Source organism: Sphaeramia orbicularis, chromosome 1 (genome assembly GCF_902148855.1).
Source record: "Sphaeramia orbicularis chromosome 1, fSphaOr1.1, whole genome shotgun sequence".
Lineage (NCBI taxonomy): Eukaryota > Metazoa > Chordata > Actinopteri > Kurtiformes > Apogonidae > Sphaeramia > Sphaeramia orbicularis.
In genome coordinates this window covers 34,982,652-34,999,817 of record NC_043957.1, presented here as the reverse complement: position 1 = coordinate 34,999,817, position 17,166 = coordinate 34,982,652, and the positions used below count along the sequence as shown (strand labels likewise).

Genomic DNA, 17,166 nt, shown 5'->3' with positions numbered 1-17,166 from the left:
CTGTACGTTCATAAATGGATGATATCAGTTGTAAAAAAACAAAAGTCTTTGGCCAACTACTTTTAACTTAGTTAGAAAGTTAACTACTTTCCTCATGTCAGTCTCAAACTGTCGGCCTGATCACAATCAAGGTGTACAAGTATATTTGCATCAGTTATTAATCAGTATTTGAAAAAGATACCCCCAAAACCATTCCCAAAATGTTTCTTTGGCCATCTTATTACTAGATCTTGCATTCCTCCAAATTAGAAGAAAATCAGATAAAAACTGATAAAATGGCGACCCAATGAGTGTGAAAACATGTGCACAATTTTATTATTATAAGAGAGCAAAATTATCGTAACACAATAAATAATTACTACGCAACTCCTGTGTCTTTTTTATTACAAAATACACACATCCCATTGCTTTTCATTTATTGATCATTTGTGCTGAACAGCTGTTTGATTATCAATTCTTATTTTCAGTATTTCGACCATTTTGTTATGAAAACCCTTCTTTTACAGCCCTTTAATTGTAATAATAGAATGGGAACCTGTTATTTCAGTATTATTATGACTAAACATGCACAACTAGACAGATTTTGGTACGCTCCCTGGCTGCAGAAAATTTGGTAACAATGTGGCAAACGGATGTTTACGTCGAACTGCATGTTTTCAATGGTGCGTTGTTCACCAAAATTCATGTAGTGTCCGTACACCAATGTACTTCCATTAATAATATCACATATATACCTTATAGATATATAGTTCTAACTTGTTCACAGATGTTTATTTCCTCCTGTACCAGGAAGACTTAGTTACAGATCTAACAGAGATGAGACCATGTGGTAAGCCAGATTTCCATTCCAGTCTTCTAGAGTCCATACACCAAGTAGTGTCCATACACCATATTCAAAATATGTGGGTCTAATTTTATTGTTTCTGTCAATATATGGAATTTTTCAGCATGCATGCTTTGGACACGACATCTATGCAATAAACAATGCATGATTATCCTGAATGCTGAAACATTTGTATCTCTATAGGCATTAAATATGGAGGCTATTACACTGTAGTGTCCGTACACCCAATAATTTCTGATTTGACAGGGGTACAAGCCTGCGAAATTTTTAGTAGACACCATAATACAAAAATATTTTGGACTTTAACCCTTTCATGCATACTGGTCACTCCAGTGGACAGTTATTCCACAGCTGTCCTCTTGTATATTCATAGGTTTAGTTGTTTTAGTTCCATATCAGCCAACACAGTTGATGCTTATGCACCATCCCATAATACACTGCAATTCATACCATTATTGTAACTTTGCTGGTATTGATAAACCTGATCTGCAGGAACATGTTTGAGTGTAAATCAATCGCTAATCATTATCAGACTGTAATTAACAGGGTTTGTTTTTGTAACAAAAAGTTGTTGAGTTTTGCTTTTTTTGCATCTTATTTGAGTGAGTAATAACTACTATTATAGTATGTTAAAATGTGAGAAAACATCAGATTAGCAACATTAAAAAAAAGAAAAATTCATAGTTTTTACATAATATGTCAGTAAATACACATTTCTTTGCTTCAAAAATTAAACATATGGTGTCCAGCTGAGTGGACATTTTGTAAAGTTCATTTCAAAATAAATAAATAAATTCAATCACATTGTTTTTTTCATGCCTATAGAGGAATAAAAACACTCAGGAAAAAAAATCTTGATTAAGGTTCTCATAATTCATGCATGAAAGGGTTAAAAGAGAAATATCAGACAAATAAAATGGTCTGTCTGATTTTTTGACAGAGCATTATTATTTTTGATCTATATGTGCACCCTTTCTGGTACCGTTGATTGTGATCAGGCCGTGTGCATCCTCATCCTCATGAAGTCAGCCTGAAACGCTGTTATCTGTCTGTCTAACTTGTGTCGAGAAACTTTTCTCTCAGTTGGAGTTTTACTCTGGGTTAGCCATTATGTAGCACAGACATGCAGCATCTCCGTGAGCGGTGTGCAGCCCATCCTCCGCTGCAAGCACAAGATGAAGGCTGTCTCCCCCAAAGGAGAGACTCTCCCCTGGGTTTAGTTCATAGGCGAACAGGCGGCAGATCAAAGGCCTCGAATGCAATCCACCTCTCTGCTGAGAAAAACAGGCCAGCTGCTGCTCCTGTTACACTTGCTGAGAACACATGCAACATATATGATACATTCATTGAATCTATAAGTGACCTGACACTAATGACTGCTAAAAACTTCTGTCTCCAAAATAACTTATGTGCAAAACCATCTCTAGAGATCAATTTGTCAAAGTGAAAGTTACTGAGAAAATTACACAATTACAGTTTATAATGAATATTTTGTAGATTATAAATACTTATAATTATATTCTCTGTAAAAAAAAAAAAAAAAAAAAAGTTTAGAAGAAGATTATAATGAAGTTTTTTGTCTGATCAAACAACAGCTTTATAATATGTTCCTTTATAAATCAAAAAAGAGGTCTAACAATAATGTTCCCATTGTCAACAACACATATATACAGTCAAAATCTGGGAATCATGTGTATCAGTCTGGGCTTAAAGCACTTAAATCACAGACTGAAGGCTGTTTCCATAAAAAAAAAAAAAAAAAAAAAAAAAGGTTGTTTCTATGTTAGGATGAAAAAATGAAGAAAAGCCTTAAAAAAAAAATCCAAATGTCTCTCACAACTTGTGGAAATCATCGTGCATTTAATGATGTGTTGTTTTTACTATGAATGGACTTCTTTGAGGTTTAAATAAATGAATGAATTAACCTCCTAAGACCCAGCTATGGCTTTTCTCGGCGTTTCACAACTGTATACAAAAAAAGAAAAAAGAAAAGAAAACGGCCCACCACAAAGGACAGTTCATAAAACTTTTAAAAACTGCATCTGAAAAAACGGTTGCATCATGATGTGTCCTATATAGGCACTTACTTAATAAAAAACAAAAAAAGCTGGTACTTCACTGACATTTCCTAGGTCTTAGGAGATTAAATGAATTTTTTTTAAATTTTTGGTTTGGTTTGTACATCAATCAATACAATTAGTACAATAATTATAATAAACACAAAAACCAAAAATGGAATATTCTAGGAGCAAAAGCTTATATTTTTTGCCTATTCTTTTCACCTGATACACTGCTTCTATTAAATAAAATGTGTACAACATCAAGCATCAAACATTCACACCATAAACAGATAAAATCAACAACAAAAACATATCTACCATCTCAATTCAATATTCCTAAATAATTTTAAACTTAAGGCACTTTTTTTTTTTTCAAACTTCACCAAAGGAGTGAATAACTTAAACGCATCATCAGGTCCATTCCATAATTTCATACCCATAACCCCAGGCCATCCAGACTTCACATTTGCCTCCACTTTAGTCCATTCACAAATATAAAGATCTCAGAAATTAAAATTACTCTCTTAATTCCAATTCATCAAGAATGGTATTTGGGACAATACTATTTGTATCCCTCATCTTCCATATACCTATTCAGAAATGATTTTTTATACCGCCTTTTAAATATACTAGCGGCATTGTACCTGTGGTGCCATTGTACAATAGCATGATAAGTAGAAGTTGTCTGCCACCGCTATCCATTTAGAAACTACCATTTAATCATGCATTGTGCAGGTAATAATTTGAGCCAACATGTGAGGCATGTGTGTGCATTTTGTTCATTATTTTCTTCATTTATGTTCATTTAATGTCTGTATTTTCTTCATATTTGTGCATTTTGTTCATTATTTCCTTCATTATTGTTAATTTAATTTTTGTATTTTCATCATTTTTGTGTATTTTGTTCATTATTTCCTTCATTTGTGTTCATATAATTTTTATATTTTCTTCATTTTTGTGCATTTTGTTCATTATTTTCTTCATTTGTGCTCATTTAATTTCTGTATTTTCTTCATTTTTATGCAATTTGTGCATTATTTTCTTCATTTGTGTTCATTTTATTTTTATATTTTCTTCATTTTTGTGCATTTTGTTCATTATTTCCTTCATTTTAGTTAATTTAATTTTTTATTTTCATCATTTTTGTACATTTTGTTCATTATTTCCTTCATTTGTGCGCATTTCATTTTTATATTTTCTTCATTTTTGTGCATTTTGTTCATTATTTCCTTCATTTGTGTTATTTTATTTTTATATTTTCTTCATTTTTGTGCATTTTGTTCATTATTTCCTTTATTTGTGTTCAATTAATTTCTATATTTTCTTCATTTTTGTGCATTTTGGTCATTATTTTCTTCATTTGTGTTCATTTAATTTTTATATTTTCTTCATTTTTGTGCATTTTGTTCCTTATTTCCTTCATTTGTGTTCATTTAATCTCTATATTTATTCATTTTTGTGCATGTTGTTCATTATTTTCTTCATTTTTGTTCATTTAATTTCTGTATTTTCTTCAGTTTTGTGCATTTTGTTCATTATTTCCTTCATTTGTGTTCATTTAATTTCTATATTTTCTTCATTTTTGTGCATTATGTTCATTATTTCCTTCATTTGTATTCATTTTATTTGTATATTTTCTTCATTTTGTGCATTTTGTTAATTTTTTTCTTCATTTGTGTTCATTTAATTTTTTTATTTTCTTCATTTTTGTGCATTTTGTTCATTATTTCCTTCATTTGTGTTCATTTAATTTGTATATTTTCTTCATTTTTGTGCATTTTGTTCATTATTTTCTTCATTTGTGTTCATTTAATATTTGTATTTTCGTCATTTTTGTTCCTTTTTGTTCATTATTTCCTTTATTTGTGTTCATTTTATTTCTATATTTTCTTCATTTTTGCACATTGTTCATTATTTCTTTCATTTGTGTTCATTTTATTTTTATATTTTCTTCATTTTTGTGCATTTTGTTCATTATTTCCTTCATTTGTGTTTATTTAATTTTTATATTTTCTTCATTTTTGTGCATTTTATTCAGTATTTCCTTCATTTGTGTTCATTCTGATGCTGTGAGTCCACACCTCCTTCTCATTAGACCAACCCCCTCGATCACCACCAAAATTTAATAATTTCTTCCTTGTGCCAGAATCAACATTTCCTGAAAATTTCATGAAAATCCATCCATAACTTTTTGAGTTATCTTGCTAACAAACAAATAAACAAACAAACAAACACACATGCATGCACACAAAGCAAAGCGATCACAGTACCTCCTGGCAGTGGTCATGATTCTAAGTGTATTTGTCTGTTTTCTCTCCAGAGTACAACATTTCTGCTGCAGCCATCTCCATCTTCAGTCTGGCCTTCATGATCCTGGGCTCTCTGTGTCTAATCGGCTCATGCACCGGGAAAGGAAAAGGAAGAGACTACCTCCTCAAACCTGCCGGCATGTTCTTTGCATTTGCAGGTATGCTCAACCAGAACAAGTGACCACAGACCGTTACTCACCTGGTTAAATTATCACCTTTGTAATTTCAGCGGTATCAACCCCTTATCTGTCTGTGTGTTTATGGGTCAGCCGTACGACACAGAAACCGCAACTATTTTCATTAACCTCGGTGGAAGGATATATGGCATGGGCCGTGGGTACATCAACTTAATGAATTGTGGATTGGGTTTAGTTTAACAACTACTCATCTGAGTACAGGTTCGCACATAGTATTTTTCGATTTGAGCTTTTATTATCCCACCCCCCAAAGGAGAGCCAAGGGGTATTGTTTTTAGTTTGGTTTGTTTGTTTGTTTGTTTGTTTGTTAACACTTTAGCATCCAAACCATAGGTTGAATTCATACCAAATTTGGTTTATAGATTGTCAGTGACCCAGAATAGATCTGATTACATTTTGGGAACAGTAGGTCAAAGTTCACATTTTTTAAGAATTTTTAAAATCATTTTTTTCCCCTTTTACTTATAATGGGTGAAATTTCAAAGGTCTATAGCAGCAAAACTTTTGGTTGAATTCATACCAAATTGGGTTTATAGATTGCCAGTAATCCAGAGTAGATTCAGATTAAATTTTGGGAAAAGTAGCTCAAAGTTCAAATTTTTAATACATTTTTTAAATCTTTTTTCATCTCCCATTCACTTATAATGGGCAAAATTTCAAATGTCTATAAAAACATCAATTTTGTTTCAATTTACTTCAAACTTGACACATATATAGAGGCAGTTGATATGATGACTTTTTTTTTTTTTTTTTAAATAATTAATATGATGACATCAACACACGCACAGACATGATGACATCATCTGGATCCATGCCAAAATAAGCTACAATATGTAGGAGGGGTGGGGTTTGTTGTGCCTGGAACCACTTGTTATTGATGACTTCCTTGCATTATGTGTAAATGAATAGTCACTCATTTACATAGTAGAGAAACTCTCTGCAATGTCATTTGCAACTTTAAAGCCTAAAGTTGTGCGACGGGGCCATCGACAAATATGTGTTGAAGAGCTGGAGGAGAATAAGTGAAGAAACCGTAATATAATAAAAACTAGGGATGTCCGATATTGGCGTTTTTTGCCAAAAACCGATATGCCGATATTGTCCAATGCTTAATTTCCGATATCTACCGATACCGCTGCCAATATATGTGGGATATTAAACTAATTTTAGGTAACATCACATATCTCCTGTCATGGAATGAACACATCATGCCTAATTTTATCGTGATGCCCCATTGGATGCATTCTCAAATGCAACAAGGCTTTTAAAATGTAAACACTGTCTGTGCAAAGAATACATACTTCAACTTAAGTTGTGGAAAAAATGCCATATTTATTTATTTTCTCTCCCTCCCTCCATGAGTCTATTACAGTGTGGCAACTCTACTGTACAATTTTGAAAACTGCACATTTCTTTCAGCTACAAACAATGCTTCATTTATGCTTCGGTAAATGCCGGCGAAATCAAGGCATTATTTTACCGGTTTTAATGATAAGCAAAAAAAAACTTTAACGATATTCACTGATATTACATTTTTATGCCAGTATCAGGCCAATAATATCAGTGGGCTGATATTATCGGACATCCCTTATAAAAATGCTAAATACATGGACTGTAATATAAAGTAATAATGTAATAATAAATACTGACATATAATTGAAACTACTTAATAAATGTTAACACATACAGTTATGTTTGATAAAGTCATGAAATAGTAATGAAGTCCAAACACACTAACAACGCCTATCTGAGCTAACAGACAGGCTAACTGACAGATTAAATAACGTAATGCTAAATAATGCTAACATTTGCTAATGAAGTCACGCCAGTTATTGTATTTGAGTACTGGTAAACTTTATGACAGAATACTCTGATGATGTTAATGTAAGTCTTTAACCCTTTCATGCATGAATTATGAGAACCTTAATGGGTCAAAACACAGTATTATCCTGTCAGAGAGCGAACTTTAATTGATTGCCATTCCTACATTTATTTCACTATAAAGTAGTTCCTTGTTTTGGATAATCCCTTATGGTCCAACTAAAGCAAAAATGAATTTAAAAGTAAAAATGTGGGTCAAATTGTCTCTTAAATGTCCCGTCAGAGAGATTTTGAATACTGTGGTTTGACCCGAATCAAGTTCTTTTTCCTTAGTGTTTTTATTCCTTTTTAGGCCTGAAAAAAACAATGCGATTGAAATCTTTTTTATGAACCTATTTCTCATGGAGTTGCAAAAATATGCACTCAGCTGGACATCATGCATTTAACCCTTTCATGCATGAATTATGAGAACCTTAGTCAAGATATTTTTCTTGATTGTTTTTATTCCTCTTTAGGCATGGAAAAAAAAAACAGCGTGATTAAGTTTTTTTTTTGTTTTGTTTTTTTAAGGAGTTACAAATATGTCCACTCAGCTGGACACCATGCATTTAATTTTGAAGCAAAGAAACATGGATTTAAAACCTTAAATCAGAAAGTGATTTGGAAAACTATGCGATAAAAACATTTTTAATGCTACTAATCAGATGTTTTCTCACATTTTAACATACCCCAATACTAATTATTACTCACTTCATGGAGATAATATGCAAAAAAAAACTTTTGCTTAACCCTTTCATGCATGAATTATGAGAACCTTAATGGATCAAAACACAGTAATAGCCCGTCAGAGAGCGAACTTTAATTGATTGCCATTCCTACATTTATTTCACTATAAAGTAGTTCCTTGTTTTGGATAATCCCTTATGGTCCAACTAAAGCAAAAATGAATTTAAAAGTAAAAATGTGGGTCAGATTGTCTCTTAAATTTCCTGTCAGAGAGATTTTGAATACTGTGTTTTGACCTGAATCAAGTTCTTTTTCCTTAGTGTTTTTATTCCTTTTTAGGCCTGAAAAAAACAATGCGATTGAAATCTTTTTTATGAACCTATTTCTCATGGAGTTGCAAAAATATCCACTCAGCTGGACATCATGCATTTAACCCTTTCATGCATGAATTATGAGAACCTTAGTCAAGATATTTTTCTTGATTTTTTTATTCCTCTTTAGGCATGGAAAAAAAAAACAGCGTGATTAAGTTTTTTTGTTTGTTTTTTGTTTTTTTAAGGAGTTACAAATATGTCCACTCAGCTGGACACCATGCATTTAATTTTTGAAGCAAAGAAACATGGATTTAATACCTTAAATCAGAAAGTGACATTGAAAACTATGCGATAAAAACATTTTTAATGCTACTAATCAGATGTTTTTTTACATTTTAACATACCCCAATACTAATTATTACTCACTTCATGGAGATAATATACAAAAAAAAAAATTTTTTTTGCTTAACCCTTTCATGCATACTGGTCACTACAGTGGACAGCTATTCTACAGCTTTTCTCTTCTATATTCATGGATTTTGTTGTTTTCATTGTTTTGTTGTTTTTTTTTCACACATATCTTTATTAAAGCTTTAAGACACTACATATCTTTTCTGAAATGAACTGGTAACATTTTGTAGATCTCTTCTGAGCATAAACCCCTAGAATCACAAAGCCCTCCCCATACTTTTCACACAATTTATCGGTAAATACATGATTCTGTGTGTCAAAAATTAAACGTGTGGTGTCCAGCTGAGTGGACATTTTTGCAACTTCATGAAAAATAGGTCCATAAGAATTTTTTTTTTTTTTTCATTATTATTTTTTTTATGTATTTTTTTTACATTTTTTGAAGTAATTTTATTTTATTTTTTAAAATGTATTTTTCAGAAGAAAACTTTCAGTCACATAGTTTTTTTCATGCCTGAAGAAGAATAAAAACACTCCGGAAAAAATTTTGATTAAGGTTCTCATAATTTGTGCATGAAAGGGTTAAAAAAAAAAAACCCTGTGTTCATTACAGTCTAATAACAACTAGCAATTGATTTACACTTAAACATGTTAGTACAGATCAGGTTTATCAAGAACAGCAAAGTTACAGTAATGGTATTGTAACGTGAGGGTTCGTTGGTGGTTAATAGCTCATTCTTCTCATTCTTCTGCGGGATGGAGACAGATTTCTTCATACAACAGTGTTTTACTTTTCACGTGCCATGACAGCCACAACAACCCTTCCTGAAAACAACATCTCACATGACCGAACCAGCCAATCAGGAACTAACAGTACCTTGATCGGTAAATGTAAGTGATTTAGAAAAGGCACATTCAACAAGTTATTTTAGCTGCTTATATACAACAAATGAAAATAATTAAATGTGTATATGTGTAAATAATAATTCTGCAACATAAATGTACATAGTTATTTGTGTCAACACTGTCAATATATTTTTTAACAAATACTTGAATTAACTTATTCCCTGTAAATTATTCCATTATTAAACCTTACATTCCTTCAACATAAATTATTATAACCTCTGAGCCTTACAGTATGAACGTCAGTGTATGGGATGATGCATAAGTGTTCTCTGTGTTGGCTGATATGGAACTAAAACAACAAAACCCATGAATATACAAGAGAACAGCTGGAGAAGAACTGTCTACTGTAGTGACCACTGTGCATGAAAGGGTTAAGGCCAATACACTCTGCATGGGGCAGCACGGTGGTGTAGTGGTTAGCACGATCACTTCACAGCATGAAGGTCCTGGGTTTGATTCTTGTTGAGCCACATTGTGTAATAAATTCCTATTATGTAATAAAAGTTCAAAATGTAATAAGAATGTCACGTCATCTTGTAATAACGCCGCATTATGTAATAAACTGACGCATTTTGTAATAAACTACCTCAATGCATTATGTAGTAAATTTTTTCGCATTATGTAGTAAGTTATTACAATTTGAGAAATCTATTACAAAATGCACTTGACACATTTTTGTTTTCAGGAAAATGTAATGTGCTAAATTAATCTTTAAACTGTGTGGTTAAAGTTCTGATTCCATTACCTGTAGCTCCTGTGACTAATTTCTTCTAAATTGCTCTGAAATTATATTAATTTGGATTGTTATTACATAATGAACCATGTTATTACATTTTTATTTTTATTTTTATTCTTTTTATAAAAATTGTGTCAAGTGCATTTTGTAATAAATTTCTCAAACTGTAATAACTTACAGGGTGGGGAAGCAAAATTTACAATGAACATTTAGTTGTTTTTTTCTCAGCAGGCACTACGTCAATTGTTTTGAAACCAAACATATATTGATGTCATAATCATACCTAACACTATTATCCATACCTTTTCAGAAACTTTTGCCCATATGAGTAATCAGGAAAGCAAACGTCAAAGAGTGTGTGATTTGCTGAATGCACTCGTCACACCGAAGGTGATTTCAAAAATAGTTGGAGTGTCCATAAAGACTGTTTATAATGGAAAGAAGAGAATGACTATGAGCAAAACTATAACAAGAAAGTCTGGAAGATACTATTAAAGAAGAATGGGAGAAGTTGTCACCCGAATATTTGAGGAACACTTGCGCAAGTTTCAGGAAGCGTGTGAAGGCAGTTATTGAGAAAGAAGGAGGACACATAGAATAAAAACATTTTCTATTATGTCAATTTTCTTGTGGCAAATAAATGTCCAAGGCTGTTGCGATTCTTTATAAAACTCGAGACTTGTTAAACAAAAAATGTTTGCATATATTGTATTGTTCACTTGTAATGCCATATATGTCATACTGTGTGGAAATATGGGGCAATGTGTATAAAACTAATATAGACCCGATAATTAAACTCCAAAAAAAAAGCTATTAGAGTCATAAACAAAGCTGGTTATCTCCAATCAAGTAATCCTCTTTTTGTAGAATCTGGTTTACTAAAATTTTTTGATATTGTATATTTAAAAACAATGGAATTTATGTTTTGTGTTAAAAGTAAAAATCTTCCTGTTTGTATTCAGAAAATTTTTAAGTTAAGAGAAGGAAATTATAATTTAAGAGGGATGTTTGTGTTTGAAAAATGTAAAGTAAGAACAAACGTTAAATATCACTGTTTCTGTTATTGGTGTCAAACTATGGAACGAATTGAAGGATGAAGTGAAATTGTGTAGTTCGCTGTTGAGTTTCAAAAATACTTTAATTTGTCAAATTCTTAAGGGCTATGAAAAGAATATGATTTCAAAGTGACTTATAACACCGAATGTAGTATAATTTGTGTTTAAGTATTAATCTGCTGCAACTTCAGGTGTGGACTTGGAGTAAGGATGGGAATAGGAGAAGCAGAAATAAGCCTCTGGCTTCAGCTTCTTCCTTTTTCAGTTACAAATTGTGTTAATTTTATGTTTGTTTGTTTGTTTGTTTGTTTGTTTGTTTTTTATATGTATGTGTTTTGTATTTAACTGAAATTTTGTATTTTTTGTGTTTTGTATTTAACTGAAATAAACATTCATTCATTCATAAATTCTCATGACTTTCAATAAACTAATTGGTCATACACTGTCTTTCAATCCCTGCCTCAAAATATTGTAAATTTTGCTTCCCCACCCTGTACTACATAATGCGAAAAAATGTACTACATAATGCATTGAGGTAGTTTATTACAAAATGCGTCAGTTTATTACATAATGCGGCTTTATTACAAGATGACGTGACATTCTTATTACATTTTGAACTTTTATTACATAATGGGAATTTATTACATAATGCAGCTCAACAATTCTGCACGGAGTTTGCATGTTCTCCCCGTGTCTGCGTGAGTTCTCTTCAGTTATGCTGCCTTCATCCCATCGTCCAAAGACATGGTGTGAATATGAAAGTGGATGTTTGTTCGTCTGTATTTTGTCAGTCACGTAATGATCTGGTCATACATCCAGGGGGTACTGCACCTTCACCCATAGGTAGCCAGGTTCGATTCCATTACCCCCACCACCCTCATGAGGACTAAATGGACTAAATGGATGAAAGTTCTGTGTAATTTGTGTGGCATGGCTGTTTGTGCCATGCTGTGTAGCATTAGTCTGCCTACCCAGTCGCTCATTCACAGCTATTATTTATTGAATAACATATATTTTTCTCCCTGACAGGTGTCTTTACTGTAGTTGAGTTTAATGTAATTGAAATGGGTTAGTTATATAAAAATACCCCCCGCACAGTCATTATGAAGGGAAAATGACCTACAGTGGACTGGTAATATGTTTATTTGTATCTATCTATCTATCTATCTATCTATCTATCTATCTATCTAGGTCTCTGTTCCTTCATCTCACTGGAGGTGATGCGTCAGTCGGTCAAACGCATGATTGAAAGCAAGGACACCATCTGGTTCGAGTACTACTACGCCTGGTCCTTCGCTTGCGCCTGTGCCGGCTTCATCCTTCTTTTCCTCACCGGCATTGCCCTCCTCCTCCTCTCCATGCCCCAGATGCCCAGGAATCCTTGGGAGACCTGCATGGACGCCGAGCCAGAACAAGTGGAGTGACACGACCGGATGAGACACAGACGGACGAGTGCAGGAAGACAGTGACTGCGTCTGTTGTTTTGAGTACAGATGTTAGATTTATATCAAGAAGGAAAGTTCAAGCATTAAAGGGTGAAGGTAATGGAAACTGGGTTGGATGTGGATGGACCATATCCATAATGGGGGAAGATCCTCCCTACCATCATACAGCAACTTGAATGTGGGCCTTATATATGTTTGCCTTGTCCTGTACGCCCAACCAAAGTGTAAAAAAAATAAAAAATAAAAAATATGTCTCAACTCCAGCACCACCTGGTTCATGTGGACACCAGGCCTCAAATATCACCTGTGGCTTTTAAAACCACCATGCCCCTCAGTAAGAGCATGGGTTCAAATGACTGTTAATCAAGTTTCCATTGTAAGATTCTGTTTTATTCTACAGGGTGTAGCAAAAAAAAAAAAAAACATTTTGAAAAATTACCCCCAGTTCAGCATTTGATAATTTTTGGAGTTTTCTTTTATGGATGTCAGTAGGTAGGGGATTGGTGGATATTTGTTCAAATTTACAGACCCAGGTTTTCATGCATGAGTGAGCAAGGGAAAATTGCGCAATCCAAGTTGAAACTGGTTTGCGTGAGGTAGCGGTGGGATTTAAATCCAATCAAAGGTCATGGGAGGGGCCAATGGGCATCCATCTTGTTTTCCACAAAATTTCCAGGTTACAGCGTTAACACTTTGGTCAATTTCATTTCTTTACCCATGGCAGCTGTTACTGTCTTTCAATGTTAATTCAACTTGTTTAGGCCTGAAAATGTCACTGAGGACAGGCCAGGTTAGCTAAGGGTTAGGGTTAGGGTTAGTGTTAGGGTTACGGTTAGGGTTAGGGGTAACCCTACCCCATGACACAGGTGTCAAACATGTGGCCCGGGGGCCAAATCCGGCCTGCCAAAGGGTCCAATCTGGCCCATAGGATGAATTTGTGAAATGCAAAAATTACACTGAAGATATTAACAAACAATAGTGTAAAAATACTTCTCTTTTTTCTTTTGTTCAGACAAGGTATAGTTTATTAGATGTTACCTGCTTGACAGTTTTGACTATGGCTCCAGTCTTCCTCAGAAGCGTCATCCGATGTGCTGCTAACGTGTCATTTATCAGCTGGTCGGCTCGACGGACCAACCAGAGCCCGCCGAGCCGACCGTGCCTCCTCAGCCTTGGATAAATGGTTGATAAATGACATGTCAGCAGCACATCGGATGACGCTTCTGAGGAAGACTGGAGTCACAGTCGAAACTGTCAAACAGGTAACATCTAAAAAACTATACCTTGTCTGAACAAAAGAAAAAATATAAGTATAATTACATAAACAGAAGACAAAATGAACGTCTTTAGCCTTAATAGTGTAAAAATCATTTTATTTCAGGTTCCATACATACACATATAAACCAATTAGATCTCAGTTGGGTCAGACCAGAAAAATATTATCACAATAACCTATAAATAATGACAGCTGCAGATTTGATCATTGTTGTAGTGTAAAAAAAAGGAAAATTACATGAAAATGTTTACATTAACAAACTATCCTTTTACAAAAAATGTGAATAACCTGAAGAAATATGAACAACGTGAAATGTCTTGAGTAAAGTAAATGCAATTTTTTCAATATTCTAGCTGTTACTAAATGTTTTGTGTATTTGCAATTCTAATGTAAGTTGTAATGCACATGTGTAAATGAAAAACTGATACTGCACTTGTTTTTCTTACGACGTTTCAAGTTGTTCATGTTATTTAAATTTTTAAGGAAACGTTGTAGATATGAACATTATCATAATGTAACTTTATTTTTTCACAGGTATTATTTTACTGGTCCGGCCCACTTGAGATCATATTGGGGTGAATGTGGCCCCTGAACTAAAATGAGTTTGACACCCCTGTCCCATGACCTTGGATTGGATTTAAATCCCACTGCTACCTCACGCAAACCAGTTTTAAGTTGGATTGCTGAATTTGCCCCTGCTCACTCACGCATGAAAACCTGGGTCTGTAAATTTGGACAAACATCCACCAATCCCCTACCTACTGACGTCCATAAAAGAAAATTCCAAAAATTATCAAATGCTGAACTGGGGGTAATTTTTCAAGATGTATAGTTTTTTTTTTTTTATACACCCTGTATAACCCCCTCCCCGGCATATTTAACCGACATGACTGGTCAAAATTCACTGTTGCATATAGTTTGGTCTCCCACTAGGTAACTTGATTTTATGTATAATACTGTATCTTGTACATATCGAATGTTTCACTGTTTTGTTTTGTTTGTTTTTGTATGGGATCGCATGAGGAATTACTCATTTACAAGAAAACACAAAATATAAATGAATAATTTAGAACAAACCATCGACACAGAGCAGGTTTGTGTGTGTGTTTCTATGTGCGGATGCGAGTGTGTGTTGCAGGCTGAATGCTAAACACCCACACAGTCCGCAGCACTGATCATGCTGGAAAAGGTTCAGTTCTAGCAGGTGCAAATACAAGGTCTTTTGCTTTCTGTTGACAGTTTCGACACCAAATCCCCCCTCCAACAACAACAAAAAATTCTCTTCAAGGTCTTACGCATTTTGACACATTTGACTTTTTTTTTTTTTTTTGTTATTCAAGTTAATGTATTTAAAGAAAAAAACAAAAACATAACATGAAAATCTGAAGGTTTGATATGAGCAAAGTGCAAATATGGGCAAATTTGACCTCAGAGTCATCCAAATAAATGACCAAAACTGTCAAGATGCAATGGTGAGACGTCACCCAGGGATCTGAATAATCCTGAACTTGTGTTTTACTACTGTACACGGTAGCTGCGGCTCTTCTGACATACCCTGAAAAGCTTTCAACCACACGTTTGTTTATCCATTTAGAGGTAAGAGGTTCGAGTTTGCTCTCTTTTTCTTGGCGTAACATCAAGTCAGATCCCACTGCTTTCTATCATGCAGCTGTTTGCGAGTGGTGTAGCTGTCAATGCTTAGAGTGTGATCAGGGCAAAAGCCTGGTTAGTATGGTCTGTTTCTAAATAGAATGATTTGGACTTTTGTAATCATTTTTCCATTTTGATTAAACAGATAAAATGAGGAAACAAACGGGATGTAACCTACAAATGATACTGACACGAACTGTTCTTTATATTTCCTTTTTTTCTCCTTTTCTTTCTTTTCTTCTTTTTTTTTTTTTAGAATATGGCATGCTGTTTTGGAATGCAGCTTGTGTGTTTGTGTTTATGCTACAACTTTATAATAAAAGTTAAACCTTGAAAAGTGTTGGAAAGCTTTCTTAAGAAATACATTTTGAGAATACATGAGTGTGGATGGAAACGTTACTGGGATAATGTCTTAAAGATTGTCACTTTAACCTAAAACACTGGTTAAGACATCAAAGCTAATAAATACCATAATTACCGATACCCCACCCCCCGAAAGGGAGGCAAGGGGTATTGTTTTGGTTTGTTCGTTTCTTTGTTTCCTTGTTTGTTAACACTCTAGCAGTAAAACTATTGGTTGAAATCATACCAAATTGGCCAGTGACCCACAATAGATGTCATTACATTTTGGGAACAGTAGGTCAAAGTTCAAATTTTTTATGAATTTTTAAAATCTTTTTTTTTCCTCACTTGTTTATACTGGGTCGAAATTTCAAATGTCTGTAGCAGCCAAATTATCAGTTGAATTCATACCAAATTGGGTTTATATATTGCTGGTGATCAACAATAGATGTCATTACATTTTGGGAAAATTAGGTCAAAGTTTACATTTTTTTGAATTTTTTAAATCTTTTTTTTCCCATTTACTTAAAATGGCTGAAATTTCACATGTCTGTAGCAGCAAAACTATTGGTTGAATTCACACCAAGTTTGGTTTATGTATTGCCAGTGACCAAGAATAGACCTCATTATATTTTGGGAACAGTAGGTCAAAGTTCACATTTTCTATGAATTTTTCAAATTTTTTCCCCATTCATTTATAATGGGCAAAATTTCAAATGTCTGTAGCAGCCAAACTATCGGTTGAATTCATACCAAATTGGGTTTATATATTGCTGGTGATCAACAATAGATGTCATTACATTTTGGGAAAATTAGGTCAAAGTTTACATTTTTTTGAATTTTTTAAATCTTTTTTTTCCCATTTACTTAAAATGGCTGAAATTTCACATGTCTGTAGCAGCAAAACTATTGGTTGAATTCACACCAAGTTTGGTTTATGTATTGCCAGTGACCAAGAATAGACCTCATTATATTTTGGGAACAGTAGGTCAAAGTTCACATTTTTTATGAATTTTTCAAATTTTTTCCCCATTCATTTATAATGGGCAAAATTTCAAATGTCTGTAGCAGCCA

At 33.5% G+C, this 17,166-nt stretch overlaps 1 protein-coding gene across 1 annotated transcript in view; it reads left to right on the top strand.

The window, feature by feature from the left end:
- The window catches only part of LOC115426244 (voltage-dependent calcium channel gamma-1 subunit), a 33,736-nt gene extending 20,432 nt beyond the window's left edge, over positions 1-13,304 (top strand). The window contains exons 3-4 of the mRNA XM_030144250.1: positions 5,225-5,371; positions 12,571-13,304. Of these exons, the coding sequence (XP_030000110.1) occupies positions 5,225-5,371; positions 12,571-12,803 (380 nt within the window). The 3' untranslated portion in view covers positions 12,804-13,304. The remainder of the gene's footprint in view (positions 1-5,224; positions 5,372-12,570) is intronic.
- The last annotated feature ends 3,862 nt before the right edge of the window (positions 13,305-17,166 follow it).